The sequence below is a fragment of the Schistocerca gregaria genome, chromosome 1 (genome assembly GCF_023897955.1).
Source record: "Schistocerca gregaria isolate iqSchGreg1 chromosome 1, iqSchGreg1.2, whole genome shotgun sequence".
Classification (NCBI taxonomy): domain Eukaryota; kingdom Metazoa; phylum Arthropoda; class Insecta; order Orthoptera; family Acrididae; genus Schistocerca; species Schistocerca gregaria.
This window is the reverse complement of record NC_064920.1, coordinates 859,216,526-859,233,283: the sequence shown is the minus strand read 5'-3', so window position 1 is coordinate 859,233,283 and position 16,758 is coordinate 859,216,526. Positions and strand designations below refer to the sequence as shown.

At 36.7% G+C, this 16,758-nt stretch overlaps 1 protein-coding gene across 7 annotated transcripts in view; it reads right to left on the bottom strand.

The window, feature by feature from the left end:
• Positions 1 to 16,758, bottom strand: part of LOC126272780 (protein sidekick) — a 614,097-nt gene that overhangs the window by 26,227 nt on the left and 571,112 nt on the right. For all 7 annotated transcript variants that reach the window (XM_049975937.1, XM_049975981.1, XM_049975945.1 and 4 more), the window contains 3 exons: positions 11,269 to 11,508; positions 7,945 to 8,145; positions 4,967 to 5,108 (listed from right to left, as the gene is read on the bottom strand). In XM_049975937.1, coding sequence (XP_049831894.1) covers positions 4,967 to 5,108; positions 7,945 to 8,145; positions 11,269 to 11,508 — 583 coding nt within the window. The remainder of the gene's footprint in view (positions 1 to 4,966; positions 5,109 to 7,944; positions 8,146 to 11,268; positions 11,509 to 16,758) is intronic.

Genomic DNA, 16,758 nt, shown 5'->3' with positions numbered 1-16,758 from the left:
TGCAAACACAGAGTGGCATTATCCAATTTTGAGTGCATATTACAAACATGTAGGAGACAGGCAAAATACCCTCAGATTTCAAGGAAAATATAATAATTCCAATTCCAAAGAAAGAAGGTGCTGACAGGTGTGAAAATAACCGAACTATCAGTTGAATATGTCACAGTTGCAAAATACTAACATGATTTATTCATGGGAGAATGGAAAAACTGATACAAGCCAACCTCAGGGAAGATCAGTGTGGATTCCGGAGAAATGTAGGAACACACCAGGCAATATTTACCCTATGACTTCTCACTGAAGATAGGTTACGGAAAGGCAAACCTACATTTACAGCATTTGTAGACTTAGAGAAGCTTTTGACAATGTCAAATGGAACACTGACTTTCAAATTCTAAAGGTGGCAGGGGTAAAATACAGGCAGCAAAGGCTATTTGCAATTTGTACAGAAACCAGGTGACAGTTATAAGAATCAAGAGGCACAAAAGGGAAGCAGTGGTTGAGAAGGGAGTGAGGCAGGATTGCGAACTATCCCCGATGTTATTCAATCTGTATATTGAGCAAGGAAAAACGAAACAAAAGAAAAATTGGGAGTAGGAATTAAAGCACAGGGAGAAGAAATAAAAACGTCGAGGTTTGCTGAGATCATTGTATTTCTGTCAAAGATAGCAAAGGACTTTGAAGAGCAGTTGAACGGAATGGACAGTGTCTTGAAAGGAGGATATAAGATGAACATCAAACAAGCAAAACAAGGATACTCAACGATATCTGATATTTCCTGGATGTTGATGTTCGTGTATAGGTTAGTAATGTTGAAAAATACAAACGTTGCCTCTGGAGTTATTTCTATGTCTTTTATTTTTTAGCTAATGTTCTAGAATTCCTTATTGTATATCTTTTGTTGTAAGTGTATATTCTGTGGTTTGGGCTACAAATTTGTTTGTGGTGTTTCTCTTGATTTGTGTGATACCATTGCTATCAAAGAAATCATTAACTTTTTGTACGTAGTTATTTTTGTTTATGATAACTAGTCTATTGCCTTTATCTGATTTAATTGTTAAGGCACTGTTATTCGCTAATTTTTCATTAATCTGGCTTGGTGTTTTGGTATCTGAATAGGTATTATAGCTTTTCTTGATTTTGAGCTCTCTTTCTATTGCATTTGCTATTTTGATAGTAATTTCATTCTGCTGTTTTATGGGTTAAGTTTGCTAAGTCGAGTGCTACTTTTGCAGATGCTGTTAGTTGGTTTTGTACACTATTGTGGAATCAAGGTTCGATAGTGTACTTTAATCGTTTAATCCAATAATTTTTGCTCTTAGTCATTGAAAATAATTTCAGTCATGTTGATGGTTTTTTTTTTTTTTTTTTTTTTTTTTTTTTTTTTTTTTTTTTTTTTTTTTTTTTTTTTTTTTTTGAAAGGAGAAATTATGTTGTTAGTTTTAGCAGTGGGCTATTGTTTTTCTATGAGGTGTTTGATTTTACTTTTGTGTATGGATCTGATCTGGGTGCTTATGTTACGCACATAGATATTTATGAAATGTGACATGATATCAAAAATTAATGGAGTAGTAATGTTACTTAATTTTAGGTGAGTCACATACATATCCTGATTTAGGAGTTCCTTATAAGGCAGTTTACTATTAATTTCTCATTTGATCCAAAATTTTACTCCATATTGTATGATGTGAGGTACCAGCATTGGTTCTGCTGAAATCTTGATGTTGATTTGGACTGGGATTAGCTTCTTCATTAAACTAACCTTATTGAGAATTTCACACTTTCGATGACTTTTACCATTTTTATTCTTATCTTTACATACTTCAGCAAGTTCCCCATATGGGTGTATGACATTGAAGGCCACAACTTTTGTCCTTTGGGGCCTGCAGAGCAATATATGTCTTTTAATGACACGATTATTATGAATAGTAGCCAGGTACACTGCCATGTAAATTGTTTATATTTTATATAATTCGTAATGAGCCAATTTCAGCAAATTGCCATCATCAGGTGCTCTATAAATACATAAGTAAGTGGTCTTAATAATGCACCTTCAGGTGTTTTTGCCTTACGTGTAACACTGCTGCTGTCACGTCCACATTAGTGTACAAAAACAACTAATAGCAACTGCAAAAGTAGCTGAAGACTTAGCAAAATTACACATAAAACAGCAGAATGAAATTACTATCAAAAAAGCAAATGCAACAGAAAGAGAGTTCAAAATCAGGATAAGCTATAATACCTAGTCAAATAACAAAACACTCTGCCAAATCCATGAAAAATTAATGAGTAACAATGCCTTAGCAATTAAATCAGATTAAGCCAATAGTCTAGCTATCATAAACAAAAATGACTGCATAAAAAAGTTAACAATTTCTTTGGTAGCAAAGATATCACACGACTCAATAGAACCCACACAAACAAATTTGTAGCCCAAACTGGAGCTAGACAGTGGGAATGTGGGGATATGTGGAACAGTGCCCACCAGAACACAAATCAGTCAGGACTGCCTGAAGATGAAAACATTTCAGCTTACTGAAATACTGCACCATTTGGACAATGCTGCTCTGCTGAATATCAAGAAGATTTGAAAATCATTACACACCAGGTGAGACTATAATCACAAATTAAGTAATTACTGTGCAGGTGGACATTTCTGCACATGCAGCATCTGCAAGATTTAGCCTGACATGTCTACAAAATGTACCAGTCTGGCCTTGGCAGCAGGAGACTGTGGTCTCGTGTGTGTGTGTGTGTGTGTGTGTGTGTGTGTGTGTGTGTGTGTGTTGTCTGCTCTGATGAAGGCCTGTTTGGCTAAAAGCTTCGTCTGACAGTCTTTTTGTTGTGTCTATCTGTAACTCAGCATCTTTGTTATATGGTGAGCAGCAGCTTCCCTTTTTCAAATATTGTCATATGTACCAGTTGAGCCGTGTCTGCCGACGCCGTGTGTGGTGGCAAGAGGAAAGTTTGTCACGTTACCTGATTGTGTTTGGGCACTTGCAGTGGACTTGGTGGGTAGAGACGCCGATGCTGTCGGGAACATGCTGCTTCCTTGTTTATGATGGATTTACCGTTTGCTTCTAGTGACTACATTCTTGTCTCTATGGCTCTGTGACTGATGTGATGCCATTGCGAGCACAGTTGGTTTGGATATAAGTAGCATTTTGTTCTCAGTGTCCATCGTTCTGGCGATTACTGAGTGTGCTTGCCATTGTGGTGTATTTATTGAGCAGTGTGCTTTGGACTCTTGACCTTACTATTAGGAGTCCATTGCGTAATGCCGCGTTTATCCTGTGAGGACTTGTGTTCTGCATTTAAAAACTTAATTGTTGTCAGTCACTGAATTGCTCAAATGCATTCATACTTCTCTGCTTAAGTGTTATTGTTTTACGCTCCTCTGAATGGGAAAACGATAAAGGGCCTTACCATTACTGACCTTCTTGTGTGCCACTGACTTGGTTGTGTTTTTCAGCCACGTAATTTGTGCATTGATTGTAACGAACCGATGTCTGTTTCTGATTAATGTTTCCCTGTGACACTGAGTGTTAATCTTGTAACAAACACTGTTTTAGATATTTTAATCAGTGTGCTGTAGGACATATCCTATTTGTACTTCGCAAGTGGAGAGCGGAAGCGGTTTAATGGCCATGATGATGTGTTGGTAGATCCATTTCACGAGTCCAGGCCAGTCACCCGGAGATTTAGAAGTTGTATGTTGTGTTAAGTTAATGCTCCTTATTTTAAGCATAGTGCCCTCGTGCAAGAAGTTTATGTGGTTTTGCGCAGATTGCGCGGTATGTTTAGATGACTCTGAATTCAGTGTGTTAAGTTAGTACTCCTTATCTTAAGCATAGTGTGCTCATGCACAGGAAGTTTATGTGGTTTTGCGCAGATTGTACGGTATGTTTAGATGACTCTGAATTCACTGTGTTAAGTTGTGTCCTCTGGGGTGCTGGAAGTAGTGGATAGACAGCTGTTTTGGACACACTGTATATGCAAATAATTTATGTCCTTACTACGTTGGTGAGTTGCTTGCCCTTTGTGTCTCAGGTGGTGCTAATTTCATTAATTTCGCCACCGGTATTCGCAGAGGCTGCGCGAGAAACCGACCCAATGTGGCAAGCTGTTATGTAGTTCCCGCCCACCATAGTGGGCATTGTTTACTAGCCCGACGCCTTCCGGTACTTGGTGGCGGGAGCGTGTTGACTGCTTTCTTACGGCTTGCAGTCCGGGAAACAGCGCCTTTGGTGTACACGTGGAAGACTTATGTTTTGCTTCCAGTACCTCGGAGTGGCTTTATGTGGGTAATGAGAACAACTTATGTTGTTGGTGTCTCAGGCCGAAAGTGGTTCATTTTCTAAACAGAAGGTGTATATGCATTTATTTCCCGTAATTCTGTAAACATGTTTAGGTGGTTGTGGTTTTTTTTTTTTATGTCAACTGAATTGTTGTTCAGAGGTTACTATGTATGGCCATTAACTTATGCAGATATTTAATAGCAAGGAAGTGTATGGAATTCTGGTGTGAAGTTGTGTTGATTTTGTGGGGAAATTGCCTTGAAGAGACATTTAATTAATTAGTAAACAACTGAATGCTATTTGTGAGTTGAAGTTTATTGTGTTCCTAAACATATTAATGATTATTTTTAGTAGTTCACTTATTCAGTTAGGCGATTTACAAGGCCTGTTGTGTTGTTTCCTTTTAAAAGTATTATTAATGTTATTAATAAAGAAGTGTGTTGTAAAAAAATAAACAGTGAATGAAGTGCCTCAAATCCCTTTGATCCACACCTTCTGCCATTCACCCTTGGGTGGTATTAACAAACCATGAAAGCCCATTTAACCAGTATTGTGCACGATTACAGTAAGATGAATTTTCTCGATAGTAACAACATAATTTTTAATTCTTCTGTTGCAAAATCATACATGATTCAATATGCAGTATTTCTAGTAACATCACTACTTACTTTCATTTTGCTCCGCTGTTTCATAGGTCACTATATAATCTATTATTTCACCATTTCTTTTCTTGGGAGGATCCCAGGACACTCTCAGGCTGCTCATCGTGATTTCAGAAAACCTGAGGTTAGTTGGTGGACCAGGTAAACCCTATATGGGAAGTAACAATTGAAAACAGCATTAATGCCTATTATATACTCCATTATCTACAGATAGAATGCAAACTTAAACATGGATATTGTAGAGCTAAGCATTAAATAAAACCTATAGGAATGAAGAACATATTATATCAATGAAACACATTAATATTATTATGCAGCTATGATAAATTGCTCAGGTATGCTGTAATAGCTACCAATTGCTATTAATGACGCTACTTCCTAAACAGTCAAGCACATGTTTTTTTCTGAATGTATATTTAAATATGGCAGTAAATAAAATTTTGACCCATGTGCATAATAGTTACTTTAAAAATATTAAGAGTTTTCTAATAAGCAGTTACACTATTCTGCCTTTATTTAATTACTTCTATGTGTTATACCTGGATCAGAATATAACATGGGAGGACAATAAGGTCAAGAAACATGCCGTAGTAAAAACCAATCAAATAATTAGTGAAGTCATGCCTTTTGTTCTGTTCTTCAATGTCATTATCACTCTGTTACCTCAGTAGACAGTTACAAGTCATTTGCTGGTAACAATTAGGACTTTTACTGTTGTGATTAAATTTGTATTGTTTCTCGATAAGCAAACTCAATAGCAGATGTTAACTGAGAATTCTGAACCTATTCAGCACAAAATCATATACCTATTGCTGTCTTAGCCATACTACCCACAAGGGTAACAGCAATACTCTTAGTGCAAAACACTCATTACTTGAAACAATTTATATCATATAAATTAATGTAAAATACGAAACGTGTTCCACGCGGAAAAAGTTCTGAAAGTTTTATGTTCTTCATGCCATTTATTAAAAGAAAATTTAATATACAGTATTTTCTACTTTATTATTCTTGTTACATAACTAATTCTTTTATACTAGGTCATTTGCTTCTGCAAGCACTTCAACACTTGGTGAAAATGCAACAGAGCATAATCGTCTAATAAATTTGTGACGCGTAGCCACTGCTTTATTGGGGATGATGATTTTCAATGTATGATGCACTAAACTCCCATGATGATGCACTAAACTCCCATGCTTTCAGCATTTCTCTTATTTGCACTCAAAGATTTCTGCTTTGCTGTTACCCCTGCCTCCTCCTCCTCTGAAGAATTCTGCTCTGCTGTGAAACACACTACCATAAGCTCTTCTGTGGCCACTTTATGGCTGGCCATAGCTACTTCCAGGCAGAAGTGAGAGTTCTCATGGTAACACCTTCCATGCCTTTTCGATCATCTTAATGTAGGCATTGATGTTGATGTGATATTTCCAAAACTATCTGAGCGTGAGATTGGTAGCTTAGTCAATTCAAAGCAATGCTCGAAGAGTCTTTTAGCATTGAGCTTCTTCAAGTTAGAAATAATCTGCTGGTCCACGGGCTGGAATAACAGAGTGGTGTTCGGGGGGGGGGGGGGGGGGGGCAGTTGATGGTTGGAGAGACAAGATCATGGTTACAGATACTCTGCATAAACCAGTGTTGGCCACTGATGCCTCATATATATGGATCATGATTAACCCTTCAGTATCAACTAAGGCCTGAAGATGGTGCACTAAAGCACTGGAACTGGTAGCTATACAATTAAAGACATCTTATGGATGGCTGTAGGTGTTTCATTTTCTTACAATAGTGAATGGCCACAGTCCCCCAGACCTCCAACCACACAGATTGACATACAAAAACTAGAAGTACGAATGTGGTTCCTTGTCCTTCTTAGTAGAACAAACAGTAATATTTCATTGAAAAACACTGTCTACGAGCAAATCGTTGTAGCTGTTAGCTTTCATTCTCTCTTTTAAGAAATCCTACTTTGATTACAAATTCTTTGTCACTGATGATGAAGGCACATCAAGACAGAATGCTGAGCACTGCTTGCTTCTGGGTTAGGTGGAGATGTGTAGTGGTATCTCAATACCTATTTGTGTTTGTAAGCTTTTTATACGGTCTGTGTACTAGTGCTGTCAGGTCTTCTATAAACCAACAGATATAGGAATGGGAGACTGACCTCACTCTATACCACCAAGGTGAAGTAGATTTTGGGATGAATATCATTTAAAAATATGTGGAATCTATGAAGCTCTTCTCAACTGTGTGGTCATATAACAAATGCGCCATCCACATAGTGAAGCCACAAGAAGGCTTTAGTAACACATTACATAATGCCTATTGTTCAAAACGTTTCAGGAGAATGTCAACTGAAATAGTAAAGATGAACCCATAGCAACACCATCAAATAGTCCATAAAATTCTCCTATATATTTGAAACAGCTAAACTGTAGATATAATATGATCTGGTCAAACACATCTGGAGCAACATTTGTCCCTACAATCTCCGTAGTATCTGGTTGTTAGTACATTAAGATTACAAAGCTTACAAAAATGTCACTGGCAGTTATCTTCTCCAAGTGTAAAATTTCTAAAAAATGTTTCAGGTCATTCACAAAAGTATTTGTTCTTCCAATTAGATGTTTCAGTTTCCCCAAAAAATGACTTAATAAAAAGTAAGTTGAAGGGTTCATTCCATTCACTGTTAAGTCTCAGAGGGTACTCTTCTTTGAGTATCTTCGATAGACCATATATTCTTGGTGATGCAATAAAAATGGTCTTTCGACACTGTTCAGGTAACCATAAACACCAGAAGATCCTGAAGAATATACCAGCAGAGAGATCAAAATGCTGATTGTGTAGAAGAAATTGAGGAGGAACATGACATGGCCTAATAACCTGGAAGATTTTATCTTCAATGACAACAACCATGAAAGCCCTGCAGACCTACATAAGGAACACCTACTCATTAGAGTACATACTGGCTCATGAATAAAACATACCTGCAATGTTCTCACCATAACTGGTGCAGATCTTGGTCCATCTCCTGCTGGATTGAAAGCCACAATTTGTATTTTATATTTGGTGTATTTATCTAAGAAAACCAAACTATGAGAGTTGTATGTAGCAGGCACAACTTCCAACTCCTCTTCAATTTTATGGTCATCCAGATCCTGTGATGTTTCTGTTATTAAGTAAAATATCTGAAACAGAAATAATTAGCTAACTTCAAAATAATAATCTCTGAAACTGTAGACACAAAGTAAATTAAATTCCATTACTCACAGTATTAAATCAAGAGTAACATGTGGCAGTGCATGAATGCTAAACATAGATCCAGTTACAGTAAATCAGGTACGGAGAAACAAGCTGCCACTTACATTAAGATGGGGCACGAATATGAAAATGCTGATATGCCTACATTTAACAATATCAGCATAATGAAGCTTATGCCTGGAACATTATTAATAATATGTTTGTTTGCATGGTTATCTTCCACGGAAGCTGTTATAGTCAATTCCTGTTGGTTTTTCCATCTTAAGATTACTACAGTTAAAGAGTAACTTCACCAGATGTGTTTTGGTCTTATTTAAAAAAGCATCTTCTGTTGTCATCCTGGAAATATGGTACAATATACATAAAAGTCTACGTTTTGATATTTATAGATTAAAAACAGTTCATCTTTATAAAACTGGCACACAATTTAGTCACAGCATTTTTACCTCTTGTTACATGTTCTGAGGTCCTGTGATTATTCCTTTGATGTTATCTGAGGCTGAAATCTATCGTAAAAGGTGGCTGTACACTCGTCTTCCATAATTTTTTGCTTTTCACTAACCTTTTTTTTGTCTTAGGCAGCATTTTTTTTTTTTTTTTTTTAACTTCACCTGACTTCTGTGAACTTCACAAGGGAAACAGTGCTGTAGTTTTGATATGTCCCACACTCAGCAATGTTTGTGTTTATTGATTTCTTTTCTGTGTAGGGTGTGTGTTTTGCCTTCTTTGTGAATGCAGAGGGAGGGAGAGAGGGAGCATTTCTGTCTCACTCCCCTCCCCCCTCCCTCCACCAAAAAAACTACCATCCGTATACCACTCACATCTGGACTCAATGTCTGCTCTTTTAACAAGCTGCACCTGTGTCACTATTTTTACTGTTTCCATGAAGGACTTTATTCCATATTTTTTGACATTTAGCATGAGCCTCCTAGGTCATCATGCATGTTTACAACTTTAACATCATGGAATTTATGTGGCTTTCCTTCTGAAGAAGATGACTTAGTGATATTGACACTTGGTCAGGTTTTCACAATAAACTTACGCAAACATTTGGTTGTATATTTTCTTCACTGAAAATCTCCTTCATTTGTTGCTAGATGAATGATGGCTGTTAAGGTAGTCAGAGACACTGTTCTGCAAAATTATGACAAGTTTCCTTTACGTTAATTCTATTATTTGCAAAATGCACAAACCGGTTCATTTACACCCTAGTGACACACTCATCCTTAGATTTTTTGTAGTTTCTATAACAAATAAATGTGAATTCTGTATTATACTGTTCCCTTCATCTTATGTTTCAGAAAGCTAACAATCTTCTAAGTAATAATCCCAAATACAGATATTCAATTCTAACAACCTAAGCTTATGGTTGCAAATATGTATGCAGTAATACTGTGTTCACGATGGTCTATATGGCACCATACCCTTATCGTCCACCAAACTACTACATCTTACAGTCTGTCATCATTCATACACATTGACGCACCAGATAAACTGGTGTAGGCAAGTGGATTCAAATAAAGAGATATGTAAACAGGCAGAATTCAGCACTGCAGTTGGCAACAATTATATGAGACAACAAGTGTCTGGTGCAGTTGTTAAATCGGTTACTGGCTGCTACAATGACAGGTTATCAAGATTTAAGTGAGTTTGAATGTGGTGTTATAGTCTGCACACGTGCGTTGGGACACAGCATCTCTGAGGTGATGTGGGGATTTTCCCGTACGACCATTTCACGAGTGTACCGTGAATATCAGGAATCTAGTAAAACATCAAATCTGTGACATCGCTGCAGCCAGAAAAGGTCCTGCAAGAATGCGATCAATGATGTCTGAAGAGAATCATGCAATATGACGAAGGGCAACCCTACCGTAGATTGCTGCAGATTTCAATGCTGAGCCACCACCAAGTGTCGGCGTGTGAACCATTCAACAAAACTTCATCGATATGGGCTTTTGGAGCCGAAGGCCCACTTTATGCCTCGCCTGGGCCTGTTGGTACTGAAATTGGACTGTTGATGACTGGAAACATATTGCCTGATTGGAGAAGTCTTGTTTCAAATTGTATCAAGGGGATGGATGTGTTGGGTATGGAGACAACCTCATGAATCCATAGATCCTGCATGTAAACAGGGGAGTGTTCAAGCTGGTGCAGGCTCTGTAATGGTGTTGCAGTTGGAGTGATATGGGACTCCTGATATGTCTAGATAGGACTCTGACAGGTGACACATATGTAAGCACTCTGTCTGATAATCCACATCCATTCATGTTTATTGTGCATTCCGACAGGCTTGGACAATTCCAGCAGGGTAATGTGACATCTCACACATCCAGAAATGCTACAGAGTGGAACACTCTTCTTAGTTTAAACACTGCTGCTGGCCACTAAACTGCCCAGGCATGAACATTATTGAGTACATCTGGGATGCCTTGGAATGTACTGTTCAGAAGAGATCTCCACCACCTCATACTATTACGAATTTTTGGACAGCCCTGCAGGATTCAGGTTGCCAATTCCCTCCAGCACTACTTTGAATATTTGGCGACTCCATGCCACACTGCGTTGCGGCACTTCTGCATCCTCGCAAGGGCCTACACAATATTAGGCAAGTGTACCAGTTTCTTTGACTCTTCAGTGTATACCATTTCAAGTCAGATGGCATCCTAGCATTCCCATGTGATCCATCAAACTTCATCATCAACACTATTATTTCAATTCTATCCTGTCAATGTTTAGATCACAATTAGCAATAACTCTGAAATATCTCCTCAGTCCCTACCACTAACCTCAATGATGGAACAAGCTACACTTTTCCCCGTTCACAGCATTAGGTAGGAACAAATCTCTTACTGTCATCAATTTGTACTATAAGTATTTACAAGAATTTCAAGTGAGTTTATTATAATAATACCAACTACTGACCATTATTATTGCTTCATCGAACACACTTAATACCAAGATTTCATTGAAGAAGGCTCCTAAATCAACATCTGCAATATGCCATCTTAGAAAAGGATCTATAAATACTTATTGTATATTTTGTGCCTTGCCTTGTAGCCAAGAAGATCTCCATTTTGCTGGTTCTGCTGAGGTGGCTTCCATCGTAGCCGAACTTCTGTAGACGACACAGGTTCAGCGATGACGTCCCGAGGTTCACCAGTAGGAACTGCTTCACCCACATATACTGTGACCGGGGGACTTGGTGGGCCACTACCTTGTGAGTTAAAAGGCACGACAACAATCTCATAATTGCGATCCCGGGTCAGTTCTGTAAGAACAATCTCATTGGCCTGAAACATTTATAAAGATATGATCAGCTGTATCAGTACATCCCATACCCATTTGTGTGAAATTAGGTACATGCATATCAAACAAGACAAAAAATTGACAACGTTAAACATTTTTTGAATTATTTGATATTTTCTTTTCTTTCACTTTCTGCATAACTGCAACATCTTTGCTGATCGCGTAAGTACCTCTGTCGAATTATTTCCTACTTTGCTTGTGTCTGTGAAATCTTATTTTTAATACACTGAATATGTGACTTAATTTAAACTCCCTATCCTTAAATAAATAATTGATACCAACATTTCTGAATTCTCGCATAGCAAACTTTGCATCTATCTTCACTCGGCATCTTACAAGCCTTTAATGACTTGCAAATTGAAAGTGAATTAGTACAATCTCTTCATAGTATGATGAATTTAGCCAATTTCATTTCTAGTGGAATTTGATTTGCTTATCTATTTGTGTCATTCTAGAATGATTTTGTAGCAATCTGTCAGGTTTCACACCCAAGATCCAGATGCACAGTTATTTGCATTGATATACAATGAAATTCAGGGGTGATATATACTTTGGCTGAACTGTGAACCACTAATGCTGATTTGCTGTGAATTAAATTATGTACCGAGAACACTCATAACACTAACTTACAGAAATATACTTTTGTAAGTATCGGAAAATTCTGAAAGTAACCTATTTCTCATGTAATTATACAATAAAATTAAAGAAAGATTGTTGTGAAAGAGGATAGGTCTACTGTCCTTCAAAATTTTAAAGGAGCACAATTTAGTTTAAGCCTACAACTGACGATAACAATACTAGTTTATCATAGCACTCACAAATGTTCAAAATTTCACAATATATCACAATACAGATGAGTAGTGATACAATCTATGGAAGATTGAATTACAAGGATTTTTCACCTAGCTGATCCTGTGCACACTTCTATATTGGCATGCCGAAGAAGAACACTGCAACATAAGTTTATCTCGATGAAAATCACTAAAATGTGCATCACATCTTCTGCCTGTTGCAGCTACCTAGTAAGGCATTATGTAGTTCAAACCAACTTTCATACTGAGAACTGCTTTACTTGGCTTTTATCAGCTTCTAGCAACATTTGTTGTCTTTTATCAGTTTCTTTAACTTTTAGTACAAAGTGAGCATGTTAGTGCACGGCTTCAAATGATTTCCATGAGTTTTTTTAACTAGTCTTGCTGTTATGTCAGAAATTCCTCTAATACCTGTAATATTGTTTGCTGTCTTCTTTTCTTGTTTACCTGGATTTTGATCAACCTCCGTTCTTCTATAGTAAAATATATGGCCAGATTTCCATTTGAACTTGCATTAAGTATTTAAGCCTGGTCTCCCTCTATTAATTTTTATGCACACTTCCCTCCTTTACCAATTTAATTATTCCTTGATGCGTCAGGAAATGTTCTGTCGGCATATCATTCATTTTAGTCAGATTGTGCTACAAAGATCTATTCTCCTTGGAGCAATTCAGTACTTCTTCTGTAGACACTCGATCTACTCACCTAGTCTTCAGCATTCACATATAGCAACACATATCAAATACTTCTACTTCCTTCTTGTCTGTACTGTTATTACTGACATTTCTTTTTCATACACTTGATCAAATATTTTCAGGAAATACTAATTAATATTAGATATTAATATATTTCTCTTTTTCAGGAACACATTTCTTTCTATTGCTGCTCTACATTTTATATTCCCTTTCGTTCTGACAGTTCCAAGAATCTTTCACTTCCCCATAATGTGATACATTTAAAGGAAGATATGCATGTTTGTATATTCTTTATAGAGACACCAAACTGCAGTACTTCCAATCTAAATACAAAGCCTGTGGAAAAACCTACAGTACACAGAACAGATGACTCAATCCAGCGATACTAGCAAAACAGCATGGATTATAGTAAACAAGAAAAGCAGGGGAAGTGACAATGCAGTGTATAATAATAAGAGGCAGTGCAAAACTGCTGAGTGACTCAAAGGAAGTATGTGAGAAATTCATAGATCAATTTAGTAAGGTGAGTAGGGAGGATGTGATTGACCCACCACATGCTAAATCCCAGTAATGTCAGTAATTCACTCTCCCTGAGGTGTGTTACAGAACATTTGAAAACAGATTTAAGCAGTTCACCTTTCGCTTTGCAATCCTCAGTTACAGTTCCTGTCTCATTTGCTAGGGATTGAATTCTACCTTTCTTGCCACTAACAGCCTTTACACATGACCATTTCCATCAAATCTTAGTAAAATTTCTGAGAGAATGCAGTAGTGAATTCATAAAGCCACTACAGCATTTAATAAACAGCACTTTCAGTCAGGGGTCATTTCCTGACTTGTTAAAAGTCACTGAAATAAGACCAGCGCATAAAAAGAGAATAGCAACAGATTTCAAAATTATAGGCCTATTTCATTGACATCAATACATGGTACATTGTTGGAAAGGCTACTTCTTGATCATCTTGAATCATTTTTTTTCTGCAAGTACAATCCACTAAATACCTTTCAGCATGGTTTCAGGAAGAAAACTTATGGAGTCAAAGGAGTGGTATTAGATTTGTTAACAGGAGACAATGTATCACATTGCATCATATAACTGGGGAACATATACAAACAGTAATATCATCGGATAAAATTCTTAACTGTGGAGTCCCTCAGCGAAGTACATCAATGATATAATAATTCCACAATATTCAAACCTAGTAAATTACGCCAACGATACATCCTTCATCAGCTGGGGCTCAACAGAATAGTTGGCAGCGTAAAATAATACAAAGAACATCAGCCTCATCACAAAATATCTCACTAAAAACAAATATTATGGGCAAATAAACAATTTATTATTATTATTTTGATTCCCAAGTAGCAAAACTTATCTACTACTTTCAGTAACTGTGGGTGAGGTATCCAGCATTCCAAACAAAAAGCATTTCAGTAGGAGTCTACATTTATATGAACAGATTCTGTAGATAGCCTAGAGTGTTACTATAATGGACAACACTGGTCGTAGAATGCACAAAAATCATACATATATAAATTGTTCCTCTCAATTCTATAGAGTTAAAAGGTATAACCAAATACAAATTGAAGTAATACACTCTGTGTGAACTGGGAAAATATTGTTCATCATGGAGTCTTCATAACTATGCCGAAAATTTGTGTGTGGAGGGCATTTCTGTTGAATTTGACAGTTGTTGTTTTTTCTTTCTCCCCCCCCCCCCTTTTTTGAATAGGGAGATAGATGGACACTTTATGAAAGCATGCTTTAAGAATCTGGATAAATTTTAATTTTTAAGTGGTAATCTATTTTATTATATTTACCTGTATAAGTAATTATATATGTAACAGTATTTTTAATGAGCTGTACCTGCCATTTGAATCAAGATGGAATAATTGCACTTTAACAACTAATTACATGTGTTATTAAGTTACATAAACAAATGAATGGTGTAACGAGAAAATTGATTTTACGCTTTTGAAGTGAGTCGATAGCAGACTGAAACATTCATAGATTATGGAAAAAAAACTGATATTTAAAATAATTAAAATACTTACTTCGTGGAGCTTCGTATATCAAGATCTCAGAATCATGAGTGTAAATTAATTATCACTGTGGCATTAACAAACACACAGACTGATACTTGTGCTAACAAGGTTAATGAACTGTCCACTTTCTTAACCCTGACACTGTGTGTCTAGCCAGCACAGTGTAGGTTCACAGCTGTGTGTGTGTGTGTGTGTGTACTGGATTTCTTTTGGAAGCTAGTAAAGTTTTCATTCTTTTTTGTGTGTACCTGTTAATGACTCAACAATTTGCTATTCAGTGAGCGATCTCCTTTAGTCCTACATTATTTCTTAATCTACTGATATCTAAAAAGCATACACAAAACTTACAAGCTCATGACAAATGATTTGTTTTCAAAGATGGAATTAGTAACTTAATGGAATCCCTTTGGTGACATATTCTGTTATTTACATTGTGTATTAGTGTACCAAAGAAATTTATTTTTTAATATTTTAATAAATTTTAATAAATTTCAAAGAGCAATGTTCTTTATTAATGCTGGAACCACCTTTACACATGTCTGTCTGAGCAGTGAAGTATTCAATGAAACATACTATATTTGCCTGATCATAACTTAATGTAAGATGACCCCCCCCCCCCTTATATTAGGCTCTTTGAGAAAAATTTATTTTTAACATATTCTGACTAACCAAAATTACAAACTTTCTCTGGTTAAACAGTTGAATTTCGCTGCTCTCTCATTGGCTGTGTAGAACCAACAGCTGACACACCCTCAATTGTTCCCTTCAACATATGGAGAATGTCAACAAGAATGCTTCACGATACATGTAAGTACGCCACTGCCCCCAATCTAGAGTTTTAGCATACCCTGCAGAAATGTATGCTATTGTTGAGTGTTTGTCTAGCTTTAAAGCCAATTAGATTCCAATTCCAAATGGATCACGCAAACTGCTGGTCAAACATGGTACATGTTCATCAAAGTATGCACTGTATGCATGGTTGGCAACATGATGTAATTACTGCTCGCTCACAGTCGTGCCTGTTTCACTGCGCTCCTGCATTCAATACTCCACAGCACTGTTCTTGAGCAACAGTGAAATACGGACGTCAGTATATTCCATGGTGCAGGTCATATGTAACAACAGCAACAAATACATTAATAAAAGATCATAACATGATTCAGTCCAATCTCAAACCTATGATGCAGAAATGTCTGCTGATACTATCTCCAAAATGGGTCTTTCTATTTTAATGTCTTCTTACAATACCAACTGAGATCAGTTTAATGCGATTTATTTTGTATTTAGATATTTAATTCTGGATTAAGTTTGTTTCTCTTCTCGTTTAATGTCATCAGCTTGCTCCAAAGCTGGTAATGTTTCTCCGCAGTATTCTAATACGTGAACAGTGACAGAATTTCTCATTTCCAACCCAAGTGGCAAATCATTACAGTTTCTTGTAAACAAATAAAACACTGACTTGGGTTTAGAATCAAGTAATGGGTTTTGAAGGAGAAGATTTTTGCCTTTGAATGTTACCTTTACTTAAAAAGCAGCATAAATGTATGTATAAGGTATCCATATGTATGAGAACTTTTATTACAAACCTGTTCAAATACAACAGAAGCTAGTAAGTTGATAGAATTTAATGGCATTTCCTCTTGTGTCCAACAAAACTGACAATTTTTAAGCAGAGCATTAA